This window comes from Chamaea fasciata, unplaced genomic scaffold, assembly GCF_029207755.1.
Source record: "Chamaea fasciata isolate MVZ Bird 193981 ecotype frontalis unplaced genomic scaffold, bChaFas1.0.hap1 SCAF_23, whole genome shotgun sequence".
Taxonomy (NCBI): domain Eukaryota; kingdom Metazoa; phylum Chordata; class Aves; order Passeriformes; family Sylviidae; genus Chamaea; species Chamaea fasciata.
The window spans coordinates 5,197,236-5,223,076 of record NW_027094108.1 but is presented as its reverse complement, the minus strand read 5'-3'; the positions used below and the strand labels follow the sequence as shown (position 1 = coordinate 5,223,076).

Here is a 25,841-nt window from a genome sequence, read left to right as displayed (position 1 = left end):
CTTCTGCATCTTTCAAAAGCAATAAGCCCCATCCAACACATGACTAGGAAAGAGGAAAGAGCACTCCCCAGACTTCTTGGTATTTAACTTTGTTAGACTTCTCATCTTTGTGCCAGCATTTTATCAGACTCTTCTGCTAGACCTGAGTTGTTGTTTCATGTTGTCCACACTTTTCCCTCTTCCTCCCCTTTTAACAAGGGAACTTTCCTCTACCTGACCCTGGAAGCACTTTTTAATACTTTTTTGACTGCTTGCTCACTGAGACTGCTGTTCTGATGAATGTCATTCTTCAGCAGCCTCTTGCTTCAGCCAAGCTCCATCAATAATTCAGCCAGGCCTCAATAACATCAGCTCTGGGTGAATATGACATTCATGCCAATTAACTGACTGAAAGGGCTCAAGAGATACAGGCAAGAGGTTTCTCTCTAATTTTTTGCATTGAGTTCTCTTCTGAACTTCTAAAAATTGAGTTTATTCTGTGGGGAAAGCTCAGAGCAGCTTGACACAGTTCAAAAGGTGCCAAGGAACTTAAGCAATGGATGGGCTAAAGCCCATCAGGCTCCATTCCCTTGCCTGTCTCCACCTGCTCTGACATTACATTTTACATTACCTGGGACAAAGCCTATCCCTGTTCATGTGCTCCTGGCTTAATGAGATGCTGGAACACGACTGCAGCATGTCTAGACAAACATCATCATCCTGGTGACTCTTTGCTTACGAGCAGTCTTGCTCAACCAGCCTTAGGCAAATGGCAGCTAAAACTCTGACAAAGGTTAATATTTTAGCTGCCCACCTAGAGACACTGCAAAAGTGGTCAGTGCTCAGTTCCCCATGAGACTCCACAGTTTCCTCCTGTAGGGCATTACCCAAATTTCCAGTGTCTCCTCAACCTCCAGTGTCCCTTGGCCACCACATCCTGCAGCAAAACAGCTCAGACACAAATTTGGGGAAGGGATATTTGATCTGTAGACACAACTGCCTTGCAGCTGCCAAACCCCATCCCAGCAGCTCACAGGGCACACAGACCTGAGGTAGGGATCGGCACAGGGGTGATTTTTAAGTCCTTAAGCTCAGAGCTGCTGAGGTGGAAACAGCTATAGCTGCACAAGCCCCTGCTCCTCTCCTGCTGAATTCATGTAATGAGTGCCTGATCCAGGCACTGAATCTGTCTCCTCACATTGAAGGCACTAAAGTGTTTGGAACTATCTGTGGGGTACAGTGGCTTAGAATCACTCAGAAATTATATATATAGGGGCTTGTGGACAGAGTATGTGTGACCTGGATGGGAAAACAGTCTTGTCTTCTGCTCTCATCACTGGCCACTCGCTGAACTCACACACTTGGAGAGAGCTCCAAGAACCAGAAGGAATAATTAGCTGTGTGGAGGCCAACAACAGGTTTGAGGAAGCTCTTTCCCTCCTGGGCATTGTTGTACTCACCAAGGATGGGTGAAAGGCTTGAACTTGTTACCAGTTGGCTGCTGCTCTAAAGCCTTCCCAGACTATAATCCTGGTCTTGATTCCCGTTCTAGGGGAAAGTGCCAGAGCTAATTTTCTGTCAAGGGTGAAGGGCTGAGTGAGGTTCAGGTCCCACAGGAATTTACACAGGAGGAGCCTCCATTAGTGGTCTGCTCCTTATAAAAATACAAGAGTTGAGCAATGAAAATGCCTCATTAACCCAAACTAAACGTGTGAGATAGAAGACAGTCACCCAGACAGTTGAGAGAAAAGTAGGTGTTATCTTCTCAACACAAGAATACAGAGATCTAGACTCAGCTCTGCAGCTCAGCAATGCTTTGCAAACCCTTGAGACCACAAAGAAACTGTACTAATACTGGTGGTAGAAGGAGACACTGGGAAAGAAGTGCAAAGTCTCATCAGAAACAGGAGAAAGGAGGAGAGTACTGACCCCACAGATCCTGTGCTGTGGGCACACAGTGGCTGGACCACCTACACTGTTTGTAGGGTCACTATTATGGCAAAGCTCAACCCCAACTCCTGCTAAAGTTTGCTTCTTCTATCTCTCTCTCAGAGCCGAAAAGCATCTTAGAAGGAGAATTTTTGTCTTTTCCTGATGCCATTTTTGTCTTTGCCTTTCCCCAGCCTACTCAGCTGGAGCTCAGGGGTTCAGCCCTCAGAGCCCCTGAGCCACCACCATTTCTGCAGTGAGAAAGAGAGTGCAGCTCAGTGGGGCCAGGACTGACAGGAACTGCTGATAGCAGCAGGGAGATGGGAGCTGGAAAACCACCTGGAAAACTGTAACAGAGGCAGCATTTGGACCCGAGAACAGCTTGGAAAGCAGGTACTGAGTCTGTAGCACAAAGGACAGCAGAAGATGGAGGAGCTACTGGGCAGCTACACTACAATACAAAACAATAGGATCACTCTTCAGAGCTTAATTTGATAACCTGTCATCCCTAAAGATAAGTGAGAGAAGAAGTCAGACCAACTAGAGTGCACCTGGAAGCACAGCAAACCTTCAGGATCTCCTTTTCCCTGCCCCACTCTGTCCCCAAAGAACACTGACCCACACTGATGTCACCTTAACCAGAGCTGAGTGTTTAATTGAGTGCAAGGGAGTGACAGTGGCACAGTGGCTGTGCTGGGAGGGAGATTCCCACTGTGCAGGGGTATGGAATCTTCAGAACAGAAGTAAAGAAGTGAGGGCAGATCCATCTGAGAGAGTACAACAAAAAACAACTTATGCATCTGGGGGCAGCATTGGAAATAATGATGCCTTCTAAGGACTTGCAAATACCCAGGCCTGAAGCATCTCAGCATGACTGAGGTGAGAGATTTGTCAGCACAACTGACTCCCCAACATCAGTACTGAACATCAGGCAACGGAGCAAAGGTTTGTTTTATACATATATATCCCTATCATCATATTGATAAGTATTCTTTGGAACATCTCTGAATCTCTGAGGGCAGAGGTAAGAACAGGAGTCAGCCTGTTGGCACCTCAGCACTTCTGTTTCTAACCAATTTTAAAAATTAACAACCAAAAAAAAAAAAAAAAAAAAAAAGAGCCACAAGACTGCTGCCAGCCTGCCTGGCTGGTGTTTAATACTGCTACTCCATCAGGGTTGGAGGGAGACCTTTTGTGAATGGCAACAGCTTGCACTGTGACTTCTCCAGCCGTGCTGCAGAGCAGTGCAGGAGTCACAGGAGGGCAGTGGGACACAAAGGCTCAGACCTGTTACCAGTCAAAATGTGTCAGCAGCAGGGAGCTCCCATGAGGAGAGAGTGAGCTACCTGTGCACAAAGCTCTCTCTCTCTCTCTCTCTCTGCTTAAGGCTGAGTCAGGGACCCTCTGAACTCTTCCCAGACCACCAGACAGAAATATGTGTCAGTTATAAATACATCATGTTAGTTGGGGGGTGTGGGGTGTGGTTGGGATGGGAGAATTTAGAATGGCTGCAGGGAGGAGAGAAAGGAAAAAGACATCTTACATTTCCAGCACTGGAAAGAACAGTTTTGACCTCGGGCAATAAAGTCACTGGACCTTTTCAATAGTCTTATCTGGCTTATGCCCCATCATCTTTAACACATCAGAGGGAATGTTGGCTGGTCAAGGGTTAAACAATCCCACACAGTGGAGAGCAAATCTGCAGTCTGCTGAGAAGATCCCAGCCACATCACTGATGATCTCAGAGTCCAACGTGAAGGAAGGAAGCAGCATCTCGTCTCACACATCGCTCAGGGCCTGCAGAGAGGCACAGACAGACTGTCAGCATGGGGCTGCCTCAGCAGGAACGTGAATCACCACCTCTAAAATACAGCTGTGGTATTTGCCATCACCCCTACTACACTCTAAGGAGTTTTTTTCTGGAACCTGCAGTTGCAGCTCAGTGTGGAGATGATGGAATAATGTGGAAATACAGACTATCCTTCAAGAAGCAAGACTGAACTATGCTGGAGCATCCCTTCTTTTCCCTCTGGTTCGCACTAGAAATCACAAGCACATTTTATCTGAGGCTTTTGAAGCTTTCCAGTGGGAAGCACCAGTTCCGCAGGCTCTTGGACCTGGCCTTGGTAGGTGAAGTAGGAGTGATCTGTCATCAAGGCATAGGACATCAGCCCAAAGAACAGCTCCTAAATGAACTCGTCTTCCCTGACTGCCTCATACTCTGCTCTGTCATACAAAATGCTGCCCTGCTCTGACTTGCCCACAGAAGTCTTTGGGACTGCAGGAAATCCTCAGTGCTGTCTACTCCCACTCCCAGCTCATCCTTGAGGGAGGTGCTGTGGCCCAGCCTGGCTTACCTTCCGTGCAAACTCTGGCAGGATGAAAGCTGCCCGGTGAATGTCAGAGTTGTAATATTTCAGACTCCTCTCCTCCACTTGCTGCTGCGAGAGCTGCTGCACGGGCTCCCGGAAATTTGTGTTCTGCAGAAACAAAGTCAGGTAGCTCTGACTGTTTTGGGTAAGGAGCCAAAGGCTGCGTGACAGGCACCCTGATGCATGGCAGAGAACTGAGATGACTCACAGGAAAACAAATAACTTTCTGTTCTAGTGAAAGGTCAAAGGTTCTGCGCAGCCCCAGTACCAAGGGCTGGGGGTTTCTGCTCTCTAACTCCTGTGACCAGCACTTATGCACAGATGTCAGTGCATGAGGTCAGACTGCATGAGCCACGTGCCAGATGAAGCTGTGAGAGTGCCTGAGCATCCAAGAAACAAGGCTTTGCTCTCCAAAGGAGAATTCATGTTTGTGTTAAGTTTGGCACGGTGCATGCTGCCAGCATCCCAGATTAATCATGTACAGCAGCAGCAATGCTGGCACCCCAAACCCATCTGACAATCACATTGAAGCAAACAGGGAACAGAGTAAACTTCAGTGGCCTGACAGAGCTACCAGCCCACATCTTAACAACAACCGTCACCTGGAGGCCTCTGTGAGCAGACTATTAGTCACAGGCTGATTACCAGGCAACAGGTAACTTTGTAACAGCATCAATGAGCCAAAGCCTTATCACGCTCTGGAAATCAGTAGTGACTTCCTCCCTTTCAAGTTGGCTGTACCAGACAGAAAATTACGACCATTTCCAAAGCAACTGGTCTATTCTGCACCCCATCCAGCACTGAGCAGGCTGCACTGCAGCCTGGGCTGGCAGAGCCAGGCCCCATCTCGAGGCCCCACAGCTGGGAGAGTTCGGTGGCACAGCTCGAGATCTGCCAGGGACAGCCTCAAGCAGGCTTCTAGGGAATGGCAAAGGGCACTTGAGGTGTCTGAGACTCACGGGGTTCTTGCTGCAGAGCATGAAGCCAATCTGCCCGCTGGGGTACGTGGGGATGGTGCAATAGGCGTATTCCACGACCGGGAACAGAGACTTGCAGAACTGACGCATCTCCTTAATGAGATCCAGGTGCAGCCACTGGCACTCACCTGCCAGGAGAAAGGAAGATGCAAGGTGAGAGCTGCTCCCCTTCCCTGCACAGAGCCGTGCCAGGTTAGCAGTGGTTCCAAGTCTCAACCTGCACAGCTCACGTAGTTTCAAAGAAAAGACAAGACCCTTATGCCAGTTTTGCTAAGCCCGGTCCAAAAATTAATGAGCTGACGTAGACACATCAAAACCTCTGCTTTAGCTGGGAGATGACAGGTTTTCACTCCCAGGGACAGCATCCTCACCTTGGCAGCAGAGAATCCCATCTTCTCGCAGGGCTGTCTTCATCAGCTGGTAATAAGATTCTTTAAACAAACTTTCTGCAGGACCTGGGAGAAAGGTGAATAAAGGAAAGTTTTGAGCCCAGGTGAACGCCAGCTTGCACCGAGCAGGGCAAAACAGTCAGGATTTTAGCTTTGCTAAATAGCAAGCCCAGGTCCTCTATTAAACAAAGTCTGACAGCTGCCTCTTGCTTCATGGAGCATTTTTAAAGCAGAACTCCTGCTCCAAACTGCCTTTTAGAGATGCCTCTCTCTGTTTTGACTAGAGCAAGACTGAAGGTGACTCAGACTCGCTGATGGGTTCCTAAAATGAGGTGCCATATCGACATTTGGTCCCCCTCTACCTCAGTGTCCCCGTTTGGAAATACAGCAGCCTCAGCACAGCTATCTTCAGGGCAGGGGCTGCACCAACAGCATGTGAGCCACTGCTTTATCAGCGGGCATGTGAGCAAAGCTGCCCTTGCCAGCAATGGTGCTGTATCCCCCACGGGATTGCTGGACTCAGGGAACAACTCTGCCAGAAGACAAAGTTGCTGGAGTTGAATTTCGAGGAGAGAAATGCAACAGCTGACTTTAAGGCCTGCTAATACAATTTCATGGTTTCCATCCTTCCCTTTCCTTACTAAAAGAGCCAAGTAGGCAACAGTCTTTTCACTTGAAAGGATCCTGAGCTGGCTGGCATAACTTCCAAGAAGTAGGCAGAAGAAAAAAAAAATGAAGGAGGTATATGGAAAGCAGTGCCCTTTTATGGCTAGAATTCTTACCCATGGGGTCAGACGAGTCTGTGATAATCACATCAAAGGCTTCTTGATTCTGTTTCATGAACTCAAAACCATCTCCCACATGCAAGGTCAGCTTAGCACTGGAATACCCCACTGCCATCCCTGGGAGGTATTTTTTAGATACCTGGATCACATCCTGCAACACAGAGAGCACAAGTGGGTCAGAGGCTTCCAAGAAGCTGCTTCTCAGTCTGCTGTGCAGTTGTGACTGGAAGAACAGCACAGTGAGTCATTTCCTTCCATACCTTCAGCTCAAGCCTGACTCGCCAGTGAAATCCACAAGAGCTGCCAGCATCATCAGCCAGCAAGCTACTCTCAGCCTTTTCCTGCAGCCTCAGGGCTCAGTGACACTGCTGCTCTGCCCATGCTCACACATCCTAACACCCACTTTCACTCAGCAAAAACCTGGAGCTTCAAAAGCTCCCTGAGGAACTGAGCAAATATGAGTACAGGTCAGGCTGCTCTGTGCTCCTTTTTCCTACTGAACATCACTTGCACAGGTGATCTCAGCTAAATCAATTTATTTTTCTTCCCAAGTAAACCCATGCCAACAAGGTTTCTGAACGCAAGGTAAGAAATATCCCCATCTCTGCACTATAACCATTATATCAACCCCCCTGTAAGATAAATTTTTCTCTCTAAAATCATTAGACAGCCACTACCCTGGGCCCAGCAGCTGTACTGAACACTACCAGCTTCTCACAGCTGGCAAAACAAAAAAAAAAATGCTGGTGTCAGGCAGTCCTTGTTAAAACCACGGACGTTTGCCTACTTAGCTGGCAGACAGAGCACACAGTCCCATACAGCAGTATTTCCTGTTCTTAATAGAGCTTTGCTCTGAGCAAAACTTTCTGAGAAAGTAAAGTATCAGACTGAGTAAAGTAAAGCAGAGCAAAGTAAAATAAAGCTGGCTGAGAGGAGGACTAGGAAAAGAGTAAACTTCAGTGGTCTGACAGTTACCAGCCCACATCCTAACACTGACTCTCACTTAGAGGCCTCAATGAGCAGATTCTTAGCAGGTGCCCACTTTGTAACAGTCAGCAACAATAAGCCAAAGCCTTAACATGCTCTGACTGGTAGTGACTTCCTCCCTTCCAAGTCTGTTGTACTAGACAGAAAATCATGACCATTTCTAAAGCAACTGGCCCATCTATCACAGAAGCAAATCCCTGCTGCTTATTTCCTGATTTTGGTTGCAAGACACTGTTCGACAAAAGCAACCATCCTCCTCGGCCAGGAGAACTCTGTCTGGCAGCGAGGGAGAGGGAAAAGCAGCACCTCCACAAAGCCAGGGCACTCCTCCAGATCCCGTGCTTGGCCCACGTCTGCCTGGAAGGGCCTCAATCGCATGTGTGTGAAAGAAATCACATGGAAGAGGCAGCCAGCTGCCACGTAGATGACTTGTAAGGCAAAGAGGTGGCGCTGTCATTGTCACGCCAGCAGAACCAGCAGCAAAGGCGCCCGGTGCTGACGAGAGACAGCAGGTGAAAGCGCAGCTCCTGTGGATGCTGTGAAGTCGGGCTGGCTTTGCCGGGCAGCCCGCCCGCCCCGAAGCCCGAGGTCCCGGGGCTCCTGCCCGCAGCCGGGAGCCCAACGCACCTCATCGATCTCGCACTGCACCACGGACTCCACGGTCGGGTGTTTGACCACCTCTCGCAGCACTCCCCCGTCGCCGCCGCCGATGATCAGCACCTGGCGGGGGAGAGGGCAGAACACGGGCTGTCAGCGGGCTCGGCCCGGGGCAGTTTTCGCTGTGCGGCCAAAGGAGAACGGCGATGGCAGCGCGGCGGGCCCGCGCTGCCCCGGACCGGAGATGAGCCCGCCGGCCCCGCTCGCCCCAGTGGCCCAGGGCAGGCCCCGGCCGCGGCAGCCCCGCAGGGGCCGGGTGGGTCTGCAGAGCCCGGCCGGGGGGACCCCGCGGTGGGAGCCGGGGACGACTCACCTTGCGGGGGTCGGGGTGGCTGCAGAGGGGCAGGTTGGCGATCATTTCCTGGTAGGAGAACTCGTCCCGCTCCGTGCACTGGATCACCCCATCCAGGACCAGGACGTTGCCGTACGTGGTGCTGGGCAGAGCGGGGAAGCGGGGTTGGAGCCGGCCTGGGGCCGCGCTCCCCCGCCCCCTCTCCGCGCCGCCAGGCCCCACCGCATGGCGCTGACCGGCCCCGCCATCCACCCACCGCCCCGGGCCGCCCTCCCGCACCTGCGGAAGACGAGGATCTCCTGGTAGCGGGAGCGCTGGTGGTGCAGGAGCTCCTCCACCTGCAGCGACATGGCCTGGCCGGGCCAGAGGCGGCACGTCTCGCGGAACCAGCCCTCGCGGATCAGCGCCGCCGCGCCGCGCTCCATCCCGCCGCGGAGCGGAGCGGCCGCCGCCGGCGCCGCCACCCGCGCTGGGCTCCCGCCGCCGCCGCCGCCTGCCCGCCCCGGCGCGGGAGCCGCGCGCAGGGCCCCGCGCCGCCCCGCCCCCGCGCGCGCCCGCCGCCATTGGCCCGCGCCGCCCGTGACGTCGGCGCCACGTGAGCGCGGGGCGGGGCCGGCGCCGGGAAAGGGCGCGCCCGGCTCGGAGGGCACCGAGCGCTCCGGCGCCGCCCCGGGAACGGGGAGCCCGAAGGGTTGGGTGTAAGGAGCGCAGGGAGTGTGCTGGATTTCACGGCTGCGGAGAGCATCTCTCCAGAAGAAAGGCTGAGGCAGTTGGGCCTGCTCAGCCTCGGGAAGAGACTGAGGGTGAGAGAGGGCACCTCAGGAATGTGTGTAAATATCTAAAGGGAAAACGGCAAGAAAAGGCAACCAGGCTCTGCTTAGTGGATCGCAAGGCGACAGCCTGAAACTGACGCACGTGAAGCCCCAGCTGAACATTAGGAAGAACTTTCCTGTGTGGGTGACCAAGGCCGGGAATGGATTGCCCAGAGGAGGTGTGGCGTCTTTTTCACTGGACATACTGCAGACCCTTCTGGCCACAGTCCTGGGCCACGTGCTCTGAGATGACCCTGCCTGAGCAGGGAGATCGGAGCAGATGACTTGCTGTGGTCCCTGCCAACATCACCCATCCTGTGATTCTGTGGATATCACAAGAGCAGATTCAGTTCTAGTGCTGGTGGGCCCAGGTGAGGGCTCAGCAGCCTTACAGAATGTGGTGTGTGCTGTGAGGAGCAGACTTTGGAGAAATGCACCAAGATTCTACCCAGAGTAATTCTCCAACAACTGCTGCACAACAGTAAAACAACCTCACAGTAGGGAACCCCAGTGCCACAACTTCACAGGCACAACCAAATGAATAAAGCATGTATGTAGCTGCTAGTCACTTCCATTAAAGACATTTTTAAAACCTTTTGCTGCTCATAAAGGGAAAAGAGAAAAAGACTAAAATTAGGATCATCCATGAAATGTCACTTCCCTTGGGATTTTAAGTAGAGGATTTAAACCACAGAGATTTTAATACCCCCAGGGTCAACGGGGCTTCTGGTAACGCTTGTTCTTCAAGTTAAAGCAATAACAAGAACTGGTAAAGCTGACAAGAAAGGAATTGGCAGCCCCTGCAAATGCACTTGGAGACAATTGCTACTTAACAGCCTCTTTACAAAAACATTCTCCAATATTCAGCCATGCAAGCAGATTTGATAAGCAGACTCTGTTCTATCATTGTGATGCTGCTTAGTCAGCACTGTTCACACTAAGATACCTAAAGAGGAAAACCCCTCCTCTGTTCCTTCCACTCCCCATTTCCCAAAGACTGAAAACAAACTAAATCTCAAGTGTCCTCACAGTCTTTGTAAAGCCCTGTTAAAATGTCATGTTCCCTACCTCTCCACAGCAGTGTTACCAGCTGTCAGAGGTCCACATTAGAATAAACTGTCACTGACCCATCAAATACTGGATACTGTTTCTGATACTCTTTCTACGAAGACTTAAAGATGTCTCACTGTGGATATTTAAAACTTGGACATGTTAGCTCAGCCGTAGAGATTCAGCTGCAGCACAGAACCCTCTGCCATTCCCCACCACATCACTGCCAATCCATGTTTTTCCCTTCCGCCTAATGCTCTTACTTTTACTCTGGAACTTTATGGTGACAGCATTGGTCTCCTTAACATCTTTTTCTTTTTTTCTTAAAATACAATCTTTCCATTAAAATACACAAACACTGTGAGGTAAACATGGTCTTCTTCTGTATTACCTTGTCTTGTAAGAGATGAGCTGTGCAGTTCAATTTGTAAACAAGGGCTATCATGAAAGACACTCTGGCCTCATTTTTTTTCTCTGAACTGCTGGGGTTTGAGTCACATCTACTGCATCTCTATTATTTCTGTGCCATCTTTAGAGATGTCAAGAGATTCCTCCTATATTCCAATGATATGCTGGTTCTGCAGCTCCAAGAAGTGACAAGTTTAGCCTAATTGTGTTTTGAGGACACAGGATAAACTTTCAAAATTACAAACAAAGCAACACTATATGTATAATTAGAAAAAAAAAAAAGCAATGTGAATATAACAGAAGTGACAACAATGAAGATGGTTTTCCTTTTGGAAAAAAAGGATTTTAATGATTTTAAAAACTTTTCTGTACAAAAACTTATCAATGAGTTGGCATTTGCTTTCCCATGGTGGCAAAACTTCTTTTCATTCACCAGCAACTCCCACAGGTCCTGTAATAAAATTATCTCTTTGGCCAGTGGTGTGTCGAACTCCTGCAAAAGTTAAACAAACACTTTAACTCTTCCTCTGAATTCATTCAAGACTGAAAACTGACGATGTTACAATGATCCTATCAAGAGAGAGTCCTGAGACAGACAGCACCCTTCTCCCTCCAATGCTGCCCCGAGGCAGTCTTGCTCTTTTGTGACTAAGTAACACACAATAATCAAATCCTGTACTAAACACTAGTATCTCTTCAGAACAAGAACGTCCATACTCGGCAGTACTGTTGTTCCTCCCAAGCTAGGCAGATGTTCTCTCCACTTCCACCTATCTCTAATCAAAGAAAGCAACACCCACACCCTTCAACACAAACTTTTACCTCAGCATTTCAAACCTTCCACCCAGACTTGTCTTTGATTGCATTAATGCTAAATTGTTGGGGGAGTTTTTCTTTTTTTTCCCCCTTTAAACTGATGTCAGGGTGTGATGCAACCTCTTCCATTAAACATGTGCTAAAGCTCCCACAGCAGTGGAGGACAATAGCTGAGCTCTGCCCATGGCTCTGGGGCAGGGGTGTACGAACACTCCAGCTGGATGAAAGCAGGCTAAAACCACACCTTTCAGCTTTCCCTGCCAGGTAGGACATGCTCCGATTTCCAGACTGTTGAAGTTTGTTAGCTCCAGCAAATTTCTGCACAAACAAACAAATAAACAAACAAATAAAACACCACCAACAGTGAGGTTCCTCCTAAGTATTTTCCATGAGATTCGTGTGTTGCCAGATCTTTCCCATCTCACAGAAATCTGCTCATTAACTTCCCTGTGCTGGTCACAGACTTCCCTACATGTGCATAAAAAGGCAACACAAAACATTGTGTCTGTTCATCAGCAAGCCAGGGTTTGATTGTTTATGGGGTTTTTTCTTCTTTTCAATCTCACTTAGCAATAAGTTAAGCAAAAAATCTCTGAGCAGAGACTGTTCCAAATAACACTGCTTGGAGGGGTACATGAGCAACATGCAAACCTGACACGCCCTGGTTGTCAGGAATGTCTGTGATTTTTGAGAATTTGATTTCGTACTGGGATTAGTGGTGGCTTGCTGTGGTCCAAATGTCATGCTTGTGATGTACAGAGGCATGTATAGGTGTGAGCAATGTATGAATAGGTGGGAAACAACAAGAGAGTCTGAGGGACTCCAGGGAAGCTCCTCCTGAATGGGAAGAAATAATAATACAAAGCATGAACTTGTGATTGGAAGCTGCATCTGAGCAGCTGTTAGGGAACAGATTGTAGATGCAGGAGATACCATGTGCCCTCCCAGAGAGCCCTTGGCTGGGTACATACAGTTGCCCACATTTCTGTTCCTCCTTTCATGGCAGGCCCATACCTTGCCTGTGTGAGCTTGCTTGGCAGGATCAAATTGCTGTGACTGTTTTGATTTGCTGCTTCCTAACAACGAGAGGAGAGAAGATGTCACTAAAATTTTCTATAAAGAACAATGCATTCCACAGTGCTCCTCTGATGATGTGGAGGTTTCACTACAGTCTCCCACACAGTAAAATTCAGAACAATCTTTTAAGGGCAGGAGATATTTTTGACTAGGTGCTTTTTTTTACAAAGGAGTCAAATCTCCTTTGCCTCTTAGTTCCAGCATCCAATTAAAGAGGTAAGAGAAAAGAAACAAAATCCAAATCCACAACCCACTAGGCCAATTAGTATCCCCTAAAAGGGATACTAAAGTGTACATTCCTCAAGTCAATTTCTTGAAGTATTTCAGCACTATAAGGTAAGCATGCAACGGTCTGGATTGCATTGGCAGCCACACTCACACAGCCTTCTCAAGGCTCAGCTGGTAACATTTTCTGCAGCCCATAGCACTCTAGCAAGGGATCAGATCTTACCTGCAAACACTTTGAAGTTGGAATTGCTGTAATCAAAGGGGGTAAACTGCTTCTGTGCTTCCAGCTCCTCTGGTTTCTGGGGGGTTTTTTGCCGTTTCTTTTCTTGTGTTGGCAACTCTGCTCCTGTTTCTGCTCCCATTTCACTTGTGTCTCTCTCCCTCTTCCTATTAGCTTGTTCCTGCTATGAAAGCAACCCACAGAACAGGAAAAAGGGTAAGAAAGGAGAATGGAACATCTCACTGGGCAAATTAACTGCCCAATGGAGCCAGGCTCCAGTGACTGCTCTTACCTTTGGCAATAACAGCATGGGGAGGAAGCTCTGTGCTCCTCTTGGAGCCTAAACTACTACTTTTTTCTCCTCACAGTAGGGACTTTTATAAAAAGCCTTATTGTCATTTCACAGGATATGGGAAGCTGAGATCTGCTGTGGCCCCACTGGTGTATTTGGGGGAACCTACGCAGAACAATTGAGGAACCTTAGAGGAAGTGAGGAGCAGAGGTGCATCAGTGGCAAACATTCCCTACTGAACACAAGGAGGGATGTGATGATGTGCTCAGCACAATTACCAGGAGCCTGCAGTTACACCTGGGCACCACAGAGAGACTTTCAAAACACTCTCATCCAGGTATGTCAGTTACAGGGCCCAGAGTTTTGCTCTGAATTATGTTATAACAGTCAAGATGAGCAATAGCTGGAAAGAGGTATTCTAGGACATACCATGGCTTGCTGACGAAGAGATACAACGTTTTCTGCTGCCTTTTTATTCATCATCTGTGTCTGGACATGGGCAGCTATGGAGACAAACAAGCATTACTGTAAAAAGCAGGAGTAAGTTAGCCAAGGGCTTAGAAAAAGCAAGCAAAGCAGCTTATATCAAGTCTCAAACTAAACAAGAGTACAAATGTCGACAAATAATGTCATTCATCAGGAAATCCATCATCTGTAGGAAGCCTTGGGAAAAGCATGCCGGCAGACACACCAAGGAAGGGAAGAATGGCTGTACCTGGCTGCTGGGCTGCTTTCTTATTGGTTTCATTCTTGGACTTCTTCTGTACTGGTGCCTGACTCATCAACTTCCATCGATTGCTGATCTGCAATGAAGAAGTATGACCTGGAAACATTTTCTTTAAAGTTTTATGGCAAGAAGTTGTTTATAAACTTGCTAACACATGCTGGTCCTCATTAAGAGTACAAAAGATTAAACTGAACCGTAAAAGAGATTAAGATCTGCTGCAACATGTGAAGCAAAACCAAATGCTTTGTTCAAAGCTGCAAATAAGCCTTGAAAACAAATGCAGATACTTCAGTGGAGTTTTCAGCTTTGACAGACAGGGACTATACAGCAGAATGTCTCCAATCCCTGGTTCTTCAAAGGATACGAATGTCATAGAAACATGTTAACTTTCTCAAGAAGTATCCAAGGAGAAAAAAAAATATATTGCTGAGGCTCGCAATGGAAAATAAACTACTTATTTGTTTCTTTTGTACTACTAGGCAGGAAACTTTAGCACCAGTCTTACTTCATATATTTTTGATGATGGGTCAAACTTTGCAGATTGTGAGACATAGGCAGAATTCTCCTCTGGAGGTAGATACTGTAGAGAGGAAAAAAAAATTTCTTTAAACAGCATGTGACGTTTAGCCCATTGCTAAAATGCTACTTGTTGTAAATCGTGAGTTCATTTGAAGAAATATTCTACAGATAGAACACCTTGTGTAAAAAAAGAAGTCACCACAGCTACTGCCAAGATAAATACTGAAAAAATCCCAATTAAAAACCCCCTCCCCACAAAACCAAAACACCCCCAACAGACCAACTGTCAACTGCACACCAGAAAAAAATTTGGTTCTTTTTTCTGGCAATTTACCACTCGAAATGTATAACAGCATTCTATTGTTCTTGTGATTGATTACAAGAGTTGAATCAGCTCACTGATCCCAGCCATAAAGGACAGATGGAAAACCTGAAAAACCTAAAACTAGCTTTAAAAAACCTGGTGAATGGTCTGTTTACTGCGTAGAAAGACTCATATCCAAGAGGTATTTAAATGTGTTTTGAAAACAAGTCCACACAAGTGTCTTTGCAAGAAGGACAATCCCTTGATTCCAGTCAGAGAGCAGTAGCTGATGCTCTTTTAAGCCCTTCTGATATGCCTGGAAAACTAGCTCAGAGCATCCTCTGCACTGGGTAATCTGAGTCCCACTGTTGGGAGCTTTTTACCATTTTAAATGGATTTTCAAAGGACTCCATTATCAGCTGAGCTTTCCGCTGTGCAGTGGTTAAAGTCTTATTTCCTTCGTTTTCATCGCATTCCTTAAAAGAAAGGGAAAAAAGGAAGAAATATTAACACAAATATTCTTTTGGTTTGGCTACTGCCATTTCATGCCATGCTGCTCCTCACTCTGAAATCCCACTGACAGCAGTGACCCCCCAGAGACATGGAATTACCTCCAAACCCAGCTGGCCCTTGGTTAGGCCACGTGCCTGTCAGAAGTCAGTACCGGTGCCATCCATTCCCACCTTATTTCTTTCAACACTTCCACACAGTTTTATCAGATTATTAAGTCTGTTTTCTAATATTTCAATACTGACACTGTCACACACATACTGCTTACACTGAATATGCTGACAGTGGTAGTAGCAACAAGACATGTTGACTCTGGCTGACTGTCTTGAATATCCATTGTCCTCTCACTGTCTGAAAAGAGACAAACATCTTCCAAAACTGGGGCAGGGTCTGCATGAAAAGGAGACAAAAATTTTATTAGAGTCTTGTGTATTTTACTGCTGTTTTGTGTCATGAGGTTTTCCTGAAAGTCTTTTCAGGACAGTTTATTTCCCCCATGTCAAAGCGCCATCACTGCATTATTAGCACAGCTTATAGATTAACTCTAAATTACCCAAGGCAGAGTTACTCTGAAAATCATCCATAGGAATCCGTGAACTGTCATGTGGTCCAAAGAGGGCATTCTCCAGCTTCTGCAGAGAGATTCAAATTATAAACATCATTAATATACTATGAATCTATTATTTCCACATACTGCAGAGACACTTCAATGAAAATTCCAAAAAATGGGATGAAATTCAGAGATGGAATATTCTTAGTGCAGCTCATGTGCCAGAGCACTTTGCATCTGGCATCAAAAGGCTACCTGTGCAAACACTCATGAGCTAATGAAATGCTTTTTTTTTCATATACATGATGAGAGAGAACAAGTCAGCCTTAGAAACTCATCTGAAACCTCTCTTCTTACAGTTCAGTCAATATATTCCAACATACATTAAACTGTCCAGCAGCCAGAGTGTTTGCTGATGAAACCTTAAGTGCTGCTTTATGGTGGTTTGTAAAATATCAGTTTACAGCTGGTAATATTCTGAGTCTGGCACAGAAAAGTACCATTAAGCTAAAGCAGAGACTTGTAAAATGGAGGAGAGGAGCAATTTACTAGCAGGCAGAATTTTGATACATTCGTTTCCAATTTTAAGGCTTAAGACACTAGGTAAAAATATAATGCAAACAATACCTCAGGGTTGGGTAGAGGTGCTCTCTTCTTGACTGCTGAAGTAAGTTCTGACTAGAATGGAGAGAAAGGTAAGTCACTTAAGAGTCCTGATTCTTCTAGGCTAGCCACCTGATCAATGTTTTCAACACTTTATCACAAGCTAGCAGGTTAATAAAATTACTTTCTCCTTCTCCTGCACTTGGCTATACATTTAAACACCTCACACAGAAATGTTTTTTTCACTACAGGATGAAAGCTGTATTAATAACCACATGCTGATGCTCTATTTTAATTAATGAACTTCTTGCACCTAAGGAGGGGTTTTGTTTTTTTTTGCCTCACCATAGATGTAAGACGTCTGTGAGTTCATTTACATGGCCAGCAAATTCCACAAGGCGCAGTTCTTCCTCTCACAGGCAAATGTGATGTACAGTATAAGACAAACTGCATTCTGTTCAAGCAGTGTCTGTTAATTACTCCAGTCTTCCAGGAAACTACACTGTGTGTAAGCCACTACACAGCAGAACATTGCAACAAACATTTCTGCTCCACTACAGAACACTACATTCAGTGCTCAAAAAGCAGATTTCAGCATACACAGGTCACCATCCAGCTCCAGGGCCTGGCTTAGGGAATGCCAGTGCTTGTCTCCAGTGTGGTACAAGCCACTCCTACCTTGACAAGAGGCATCTCCCGGGCCTGCTGAATGAGCAGATGCAATTCATTAATCTGCTGGCGAACAAGTGGTGGGACAGGATTACAGCAAGCAATGATACCCTGGGATTCTCTAAAAAGAGAGGAGGAAAAGTCAGTGTGCTGTATTTATGGCTGGGATGTTGGGCATTTGCACTGAAAGGATGTGCAGCTGGATATAACCACTATCCTGACTGTGACACAGCAAGACAAGTCAGATTAATGTCTGTGATGAAATTCTGCACCAGGTTTGTGCAGATGAGGAGAAGCCATCAGGTCAGCTCTCCTGTCACGTAACTTTCTGTGGTCTGTCTGTCCTCATCATCATTTCATTCAGTCATTTATATTCACCTACGAAAGACGAGCCCAGCAGTAGCCTTTAAAAATGTATTTTTACTATTCTGAGGTATAAATGTTAGGTGATGTGTGCCAAATGTTTGAGGAACATATTGTCTAAATTGGGTGTTTTAAGGGATCTGTCCCTTGCCCTCTCCACTCCTTTAGGAACTGCAGTAAAAATCCAATTAAATTCTGGGGGCACTCACCCCTCTCTTGCTCTGTAAAAGTGAAGGAATCTCAGAGGGAATGTGTGACACAGAGCAATGCAAAGGAAAAGTGGTTTATTAATGCAATACAATCCAAGTGATGTATCCCAGAAGTCTGGAGCCTTCTGAAGGAGTACTGCTATTTATTTCTCTTCCAAACTGAACAACTATAGAGAAAAGCAGTATTAACAGCTGGAAGGAAGGGACCAACTGCAGAGGTAATTACACACTTGGAAGTGACTTGCTGGATATTAAAATCAAGTAAGACTCCTTCAGTGTGAACAAAACTTACTTGGGCAGCTCCTCTGCAATCTTCAATAGCATATGATTTGGTAGCACATATCTACAACACAAAGAGGTGGTATGAATGTAACGGAAAGTTAAAAACACCTTCAAAGTACACAGCTCTGCCCCTATCACAAGGTCAGAGAGGATGAAATCAATTAAAAAGAGAAGAAACATAACAGAACAACTGTGTAACAAGCAGCCTGATGTAGTATGGTATTTTCTAATTACAAAGGTAACAAAGTAGTCCCACCTCAGGGGTGGAAGGGGCATAATCCAAGAGACTTACTGAAGTATTAACCCAGTGTCCATAACAAAAGACTTCCTACCCTGTGCTCTCGTCCTCTCGACGTGCAATCCTGTCTCTCCATGCAAACAGCAGCCTAAATGCTGCCAGCTGCTGGGCATCCAGGTGCTTCTTCTGCCTCCGGTAGAGATCAAGGTAGGATTCATCTGTAAAGAGGGGCTTGATGTATTTCTGGACAGGAAAAAAAGAAGCACTCGTGAGCTTTCTGTTTTGCCTCTCTCAGACACAGAATCTCAAATGGACATGGGGGGACAGAATACACTCTCATACAATGTGTCCTTGAGTTTTTTATCCTAAACTATTGGTAGGAGACTGAAAAACACACATCTCATCCATCGTTAGGGGAAATCCACCCTCGCCAAATCCAGGAGCAGCTTTACTATCTTCAAGCTTTACTACATCACACAAAAGCCTACTTTCAGAGTGTTTTCTACAGGCACGATATAATTGTCTCAGAATGCAGCTCCAGTGAGGCTTTGAACTTCTAGGAACATCCAGCAGAACCAGAAATGTAACATCTCTCTTAGAAAAGACACAATTGAATGCATTGTGAGGCCAAGGAATTCAGAAAAGAGCAGGCAGGCATCTGAATCCAGGGACCTTAGCTAGTGAAAGTGACTGCAAAGACTGAGTCAGAATTTATACAGATGTTTTCAGACACACAAAAAGGAAAAGATGTAGAGTAGGCAAAGGACCTAATCTCCTAATCCCATACTCTGATCCAGGTAATCAATCCAGGTGCAGCTTTACCTTCAGGCAGATGTCCCTGCTGCGCTGCCACACAACCTGCAGCTGTGTGGGCTGCTCCTTCCCTCTCTCCCACAGCAACTCCCTCACTTTATCATAGATGTAGAGCAAGTAGTGAGTGTCATCACGGGCATACCGGATCATTTCTTCTGGCAAAGGGCTAGAAAAAGAGCCACAATTACACATTTCAGTTGTCTCACCAAACTGTCACATTTCTCTTAAAAGGCACATTAGGGCAAAATGCATATGAGACAGGCCAAGAACTAACATGGAAATTCTGTTTTCTTACTGAAGGATTGGTTGGGCAACAGCAGTAAAATGCTGTGCTCCCTCCAGTTCAGATTCTTGTTTGTGTGCTGGAGAGCAGGACTGCTGTGTAGCTAAGTCACAGGGCAGAACTGCTTGCTATGGTATTTGTCATAGCTCTCTTCCCTCTGCAGAGCTTACAAAAGTAGACTTGAGACCTCTGTAGTGTGCAGGGTGCAACTGCATAGTCAAGATCACTGCTCCAACACCATCTGCTCTACCTTGCACATGTGATTATATGTTTTTTGTGGGGGCACTAGAAGAGCAAATACTGTCTCCATAACACCGCAGTGATTAAGAACTGTGTCTTAGAAGCGGGCTTCCAGATTTTCATTACTTCATCTTCACAGATCTTTCCAAAAAGAACTCATTTTCTAAAAACATGGGAAAATGTAACACTCAAAAACTTTGGGCACAGCCAGGTAAATGCTGTGCTCATTCATTTTGAGACTAACCAATAACTATGGGTCCTGCAAGTAGAAGCTCTAGCAATGCAAAAAAGGAGAAGAGCTACCTTGCAGCTCCAGCCCATTTAGGGGTCAGTTTTTACCGTATCCTCCAGTCAGCCAGCTGGTACTTCTTGTCAGCATCTACACTGCAATACAGCTTTAGCAAGTGGTCCAAAGAATGTCTGCCAAGACTGAGGAGACGAGCAGCTTGGTGAGTATCAAACACATTCACCAAGTACAGACCGAAGTCTCTTTGCAGCCATTCCACATCTGAATCAGCACCATGCAGGACCTTGAAAAGCATAAAAATTTGGAAATGCTATGAAGAACAATTCTACACCAGGGTGGTTACACTGTGCTTTCATACTCATGTGTCTAGGACCAAATTGCTTTTCTCTGTATTTACTGTTAAATATAGAACTACTAAAAAAAGTGCATCTGGCAAATAATTCACCACTGTTTCATCAAGGAAACAGGCTCCTGAACAAATTACAGTGAAAGTAGAATCAAGTGACCAAGACAGAGCACACAGTGTGATTTTAACTATAAGAAAGCTTAAACTAAAACAACAATACTTTAAAAAAAATCTGGTGAATTTGGCAGCTGACCTTCACAATTGCAGGGTCTGTGAAGGTCTCGTTGAGGATGTTCAAGTCACTGCGCAGTTCCAGGGTATCAATGATGAAATCTTCTGTTCGGGTGGAAATCTGCATCAGACACGTCAAGCCAAGGAAGCTCCTGTAGGAGTGGTGCTGAAAACAGGGAAGAGAGATGTAAGCTAGGATTAATTACAGAAAGAATACTACAAAACAAACAGCATTCCAAGTGAGGGAAGAAAGAGCAACAAAGACTTCTTTGAGAAAAAAAGACAACTGGATGAGCAAACTTTCTCTTTGCAGTCACTAAGATGACATTAAAAAAAAATAGGATTAACTGAAAGAAGATCAAATTCACTAGGAAGTGGGCAGCCAGCTCTGCCATTGGAAAACTTCTAATACTGACACAATTTAATTCAACCTTATAGATGATATCTGACAGATCAGGGCTCAGGAACTGTCTTTTCATGTCAGGGAATAGAAAAACCAGGAGAAAATCACCCCCTCCCACCCATCCCTCCCCCCAAAGCATATAATGGTCTCCTAGTTCCTTAAAGTACATGTGTAACTCTTAAATAGAAAAGGCAATTGGATTACCTCTAAGTCCAAGGCAAATTCTTTACAAGTCATAAGCTTTTCATTTAGTTCTACCAACTCATCCAGTGTGGTGATAAAATGACAGGGTGTTTCCTCAATGGGCCTGTACATCTGGAAGAGCAAATGAATTAGGTATGTTATGTTCACTGTCAACTCCCAATCCCAACCTCCACCCTCAAACCTGAAATTTGTCAAGTATGGCTGTAAATGTACTGCATCTGTAGTTTAAAATTAAAGTGGGCACCAACCTGGAGTTCAGGTTTCTTGAGAACTTCATCTGGTGGAGAAAAATGCTCCAGTTCATACTGGTAAGGGTGAGCAAACCTGTGGAAATTAGGAAAAGACAAGCACAGACTAACTTCCATTCCTCTTTATGAGGACAGAGCACAGAGGCTTTGAGAGCTATGGCAGGTTCCCTATTCTGTCTCTTTTTAAGCAGAGGTTTAACGTAAGTGCAGAGGTCTAAAGCAAATCACACACAATGTAGTGTGGGCACAAACACATGCAGAACTGTTAGACATGATGAGCACCAGCATAATCTGACCACACAGGTTCACCCAGGAGACTCCAAGCACCCTGCTGCCAGGTTAGTTTCTTACATGTCTTGCTCAGTTTTCTGCGTCCTCTGCTGATGTATGAAGTCTGCCAAAGCAGCTGGCACATCCAAGTCCTCAGGGCGCTCCTTTCTCTGCCGTCCACTTTTTGTGAGGGCTGAACAACCAATATGGAATAACTGGACTGGGTCCCCCACATAACATGTTTGCAGCCTACTACTATCTCCCTCTCCACCCACCACAAGAGTTTATGACGTATCAAAAATCTTAACAATTTAGTGCTGCTGCTTCTGCCATTTTGCACCTTAAATAACTCAGTAATTTGGCTGTTTTTAGGCAAGACATGAGGTGGTTTTGCTCATAAGCTTGGATGGAAATTGAAAAATCTTCAGGAAAATTTTTCAATCGTTCCTGGTCACTGAAAGTACAACTGCATCAGTGAAGAATACAGAGGAACTGGCAGCAGCAGAATGTGTTACTGGCAGTTTTGATAAAGCACCAAAACCAAAGGTAGGTCTCCCCAAACACCAACTGCAGCTCACTCATCTGAAAGAGTATCTGTAAAGCCAACTGGACTAGTTAAGACTTCTCAGGCAAAAGTGACTCTCATGTATGTTCAAGGTGGTAGAAAGCAGCAGCAGATTATCTGTTGGGAACAGATTTTTTGCTGTATACCAGCAAGAAGATGCTGTTTGCTGACCTGACATCACACATATGGAAACTATAGTGTCCCCAAGATCACTACACTCAAACGTTCAACATCTCCTGCTATTTGTTTTTACAGTCAGTGATTTCTCCTCTAGACTGTGAGGACAGGTTTGTTTTAAATACTTGTAACAAGTTACCCAAAGAAAAAAAATCCCTTACCTTCAGGCAAAGGCTTCAAAGCATTGGGTTTGATAAAAAGTTTAGGTACAAAGGGAGTGTTGGAATTGTCAATCTTTTCACGAAACTTAAGCTGTGGTCGAGAAATGTTCTTGGCATGAAGCAGTCGGAATGTTTCAGACTGAGCTCTCTTGTGGAATTCTCCTGCCTATTTAAAAAAACCAACATGACTTATCAGACATTCATGGTTTCTTTTACTCAGTCCGATCCAACATTCAGAGGAAGAGTTATACCCCACACTTAAAAGTGAGGAACTTTTATTCAATGAGTAATGAAAGTGTTGGGATTCAAGATCCTAAATTCATAAGCACAGGAAAGGCTGTTGAGCCTTCATGAAACTGAAATGGCAATTGAAAGCACACAGATTTCAGAATCAAGTCTGAATGAATAGGAAAAAGAAAAAAAAGATAGAGGTACTCAGAATGTGTGAAAAAACATGAGAGAACATTTAACTACTCAACTTCACTGGAGAACTGGTAGTGCAGTGGCTGGGAGAACAGCTGGGCTAACACAGCCAAACTGAGCATGGGGCCTCACCTTACGGTTCCAGCTGGAAACGATCATCTGTGGGGGCTGTAACCCAGCTGGCAGGACTGGCTGCTGGTTTCTGTTCACTCCTGAGGCTTCATCCAATAAAATACTCTAAAATCCAGAAAAACAGCGTGAAACACCTGTTCAATCACCACACTGAGACCCTCCAGTCAGACTGAGTAAAGAAAGTCAGGTAGGTAGGCACCTCCATAGGCATCTCCCCCAAATTCTGTGCAATACATGACAGACAAACATGGGAGGAGTATGTTGAACATCAGGGTGGGAAGAGCTTCTTCAGAGAAGCAGTCTAAAATGTACAGAAATGTTCTCAGGCTGTGAGGATTTTATGTCAAACTGTATTTAGCTTCCTCACACATCCCATATTACCCTTCCTCCCTTTGGCCCACCCACCTTAGCTGCTGGGATCTCTGGCCCAGCATTTGGAAGGGTTTTTAAAATGAAAAGGGAATACATCAGATTGAGGAAATGTGTGAACTAGAGTTCTTGCAATGAAACAGAAAACTTGTGGCAACTGAACACTTTATAAGAACCACATCCAGAAATAATTTGCTTACCACTCTTTCAAGAATGACATCATTGGAGTCAACCAGCATATCAAATTTATCTTCCAGCCCTGTCACTTTGCTGGAATCCTTCATGAGGCTCCGGCAGCCATGGTACTGCATCACCTGGCTCATGCTTGCAAGAGAACAGCACAGCTGTCAGCAATCTGAAAGCAGGCAATCTAAACACTAAAACATCCTATTCTCTTTGACTTTCTACACTTCAAAGTCTGAAAATAAATCAAATTACAGATATCACCACATGAGCAGTGAATAGAAAAAGCACCTATACAGTATTAAGTGTTAGAATTAGTTTCTCACAAACATGACTTAAAATGGACAGCCTAATGTGTGCAGCATCAGGTGCTCCTCTCTGCACAGCTCCTCATGGCAACCATTATGACAGGCCCTCTTCAAGCTTGTCACTTCAGCTGCCAAGTGCTAGAGAAGCAGCTAAAATTAGATGTGTGAAATAAACCACCATTTAATCTATGGCAAAAGTTTGGAGTTGTCAAAAGAAGGGGGCTACCTTCTGGTTTGGATGGAGAGCTATTAGCAACAGCCCAGAGGGGCAGAGGGGCCCTTACCAGCGGAGCAGGCGGTCGCCCTGCGTGTTGCAGTAGGCACGGAACCCGGGGAAGCTGCAGTAGAAATCATACTCATCTCCAGGCTGGGGGAGACCATTGGATGCTTTTGTTGCAGCCACCACTGTGCCGAGAGCGAACTGTGCAGAAACAGCGTTATCAGAGTTTTGTCAGTATTTTGTTTCCCTTTACTCAGGGTGCTCTTTGACAGAAACATGCTTTGCCCTGGCTGGTTGAGACTGCGTGGGTCTAGCGTGTGGTGGTGTGGGGTTTTTCACCAGGAGAAAATTCACATGGTTCATTTAGACAGCTTTAAACGATGGAAGTCTAAAAACTAGTGATCAGACACTGAACAGGCTCCCCAGGGAATGGTCACATCCCCAAGGCTGCTAGAGCTCCAAGAGCATTAGGACAACGTTCTCAGGCACAAGGTGGGACCGTAGGGGTGTCTGTGCAAAACCAGGAGCTGGACTCCATATAATCCTTGTGAGAGCCTCCCAACTCAGAATATGCTACAATTCTAAATCAGCAGGAACGCAGGTAATTACTTTATTACTTTAACAAAACACCCAAACCCCTGCAATGCTTCCTATGTGGGTCCTGGCAGCGATACCCTCTCTGGAAGCAGCATCGCACATAGGTAAAACACACGGGGGCTGACGCCGCGATTTATAACGCCAGGGGCAATTCCCATCGCGACACGTCCTCAGGAAGGCCCCGATTCCTCGGCAATTCCAGGAACTGACAGGGCCAGGGCCCGACCCAGGCCGGTAACAGGCCCCGATACACCTCTCTGGCCCCCACACCCGCCGGCCCGGCTCAGACCCTCGCTTCTCGCACTGGGGGACACCCCACGGGCGTCACCCGCTCGGGCGGGGGTCTCCACGCGGCCCCCGCGGGACAGAACTACAGCTCCCGGCATGGCCCGAGCGCACACAGCACGCCGGGAGCGGTAGTGCCCGCCCCGCTCCCCCCGCCCCTCTCACACCGCACCTTGACGAAGGCGTCGGGGCTGTCGAACCCGGGCAGGACCGACATCGTGCTGCTTCCCTCGGTGTCGGCGGGCGCCCCGGAGCTGCCCGCCCGCCCCGCCGGGCTGCCCTCACGGCCGGCGGCCGCCATGTTGATGCGCGGTGCTGTCGCGAGAATCGGGCGCGGGCGGCGGGAGGGGAGCGGAGAGCAGCGGGGCCCGCAGCGCCCCCAGCGGCAGCACGGGGCACGGCAAGGCCGGGGTGGGGTGGGAGGGAGGCCCTGAGGGGAGCCCTGGCACGGCCGGGCTTCCGTGCGGCAGACTCGCCTTTCCCCCCACTAACACCCACCAGCGGGGCCCGTAGAATCACAGAAGGTCCTGAGTGGGAAAAGGACCCAGAAGGATCATCGAGTCCAGCTCTTGGGCCTGCACAGGACACCCCAACAATCCCACCCTGCCCCTCAGAGAATTGTCCAGATGCTCCTGGAGCTCTGGCAGCTCTGTGACCACTCCCTGGGGAGCCTGTTCAGTGCCCCACCACCCTCTGGGGGAAGAACCTTCTCCTGATATCCAGCCTAAAAGTCCCCTGAGAGAGCTCCAGCCGTTCCCTGGGGTCCTGTCCCTGGTGTCACCACAGAGCAAAGATCAATGCCTGCCCATCCTCTACCCCTCAAGAGAAGCTGCAGACTGCAATCAGGTTCCCCTCAGTCTCCTCCAGGCTGGACAGACCAAGTGCCCTCAGT

General features: G+C 46.9%; 2 protein-coding genes across 2 annotated transcripts; both read right to left on the bottom strand.

The window, feature by feature from the left end:
- Window positions 1-2,537: 2,537 nt before the first annotated feature.
- SRM (spermidine synthase) lies at window positions 2,538-8,860 on the bottom strand. The gene is made up of 8 exons (XM_066202845.1): window positions 8,647-8,860; window positions 8,389-8,509; window positions 8,046-8,138; window positions 6,429-6,582; window positions 5,629-5,712; window positions 5,240-5,385; window positions 4,266-4,388; window positions 2,538-3,705 (listed from the first exon to the last, which is right to left on the bottom strand). The coding sequence occupies exons 1-8, from the start codon at window positions 8,790-8,792 to the stop codon at window positions 3,688-3,690; spliced, it is 885 nt and encodes a 294-aa protein (XP_066058942.1). The 5' UTR covers window positions 8,793-8,860; the 3' UTR covers window positions 2,538-3,687.
- A 2,104-nt stretch (window positions 8,861-10,964) lies between these two features.
- EXOSC10 (exosome component 10) lies at window positions 10,965-25,250 on the bottom strand. Its single transcript, XM_066202844.1, has 25 exons — window positions 25,122-25,250; window positions 24,132-24,268; window positions 23,557-23,680; window positions 22,988-23,092; window positions 22,433-22,598; window positions 21,611-21,722; window positions 21,260-21,335; window positions 21,012-21,122; window positions 20,427-20,570; window positions 19,920-20,110; window positions 19,067-19,223; window positions 18,339-18,487; window positions 18,017-18,067; window positions 17,162-17,273; window positions 16,508-16,558; window positions 15,884-15,962; window positions 15,599-15,720; window positions 15,204-15,296; window positions 14,503-14,577; window positions 13,986-14,073; window positions 13,700-13,773; window positions 12,982-13,162; window positions 12,468-12,529; window positions 11,698-11,771; window positions 10,965-11,130 (listed from the first exon to the last, which is right to left on the bottom strand). The coding sequence occupies exons 1-25, from the start codon at window positions 25,248-25,250 to the stop codon at window positions 11,100-11,102; spliced, it is 2,694 nt and encodes an 897-aa protein (XP_066058941.1). The 3' UTR covers window positions 10,965-11,099.
- Between the last annotated feature and the right edge of the window lie 591 nt (window positions 25,251-25,841).

What these genes read in the sequence shown, in the direction of transcription:
- SRM (XM_066202845.1), bottom strand. Translation starts at nt 8,792, where the DNA reads ATGGAGCGCGGCGCGGCGGCGCTGATCCGCGAGGGCTGGTTCCGCGAG. An exon ending in TGCAGTGCGAGATCGATGAG is followed by an intron (nt 6,583 to 8,045) that starts GTGCGTTGGGCT and finishes TCTGTGTTGCAG; the next exon opens with GATGTGATCCAGGTATCTAA. An exon ending in TGGGATTCTCTGCTGCCAAG is followed by an intron (nt 5,386 to 5,628) that starts GTGAGGATGCTG and finishes TTCTCCTGGCAG; the next exon opens with GTGAGTGCCAGTGGCTGCAC.
- EXOSC10 (XM_066202844.1), bottom strand. Translation starts at nt 25,250, where the DNA reads ATGGCGGCCGCCGGCCGTGAGGGCAGCCCGGCGGGGCGGGCGGGCAGC. An exon ending in CAGAAAACTGAGCAAGACAT is followed by an intron (nt 21,336 to 21,610) that starts GTAAGAAACTAA and finishes TAATTTCCACAG; the next exon opens with GTTTGCTCACCCTTACCAGT. An exon ending in CAACTTCAAAGTGTTTGCAG is followed by an intron (nt 12,530 to 12,981) that starts GTAAGATCTGAT and finishes TCTCGTTGTTAG; the next exon opens with GAAGCAGCAAATCAAAACAG.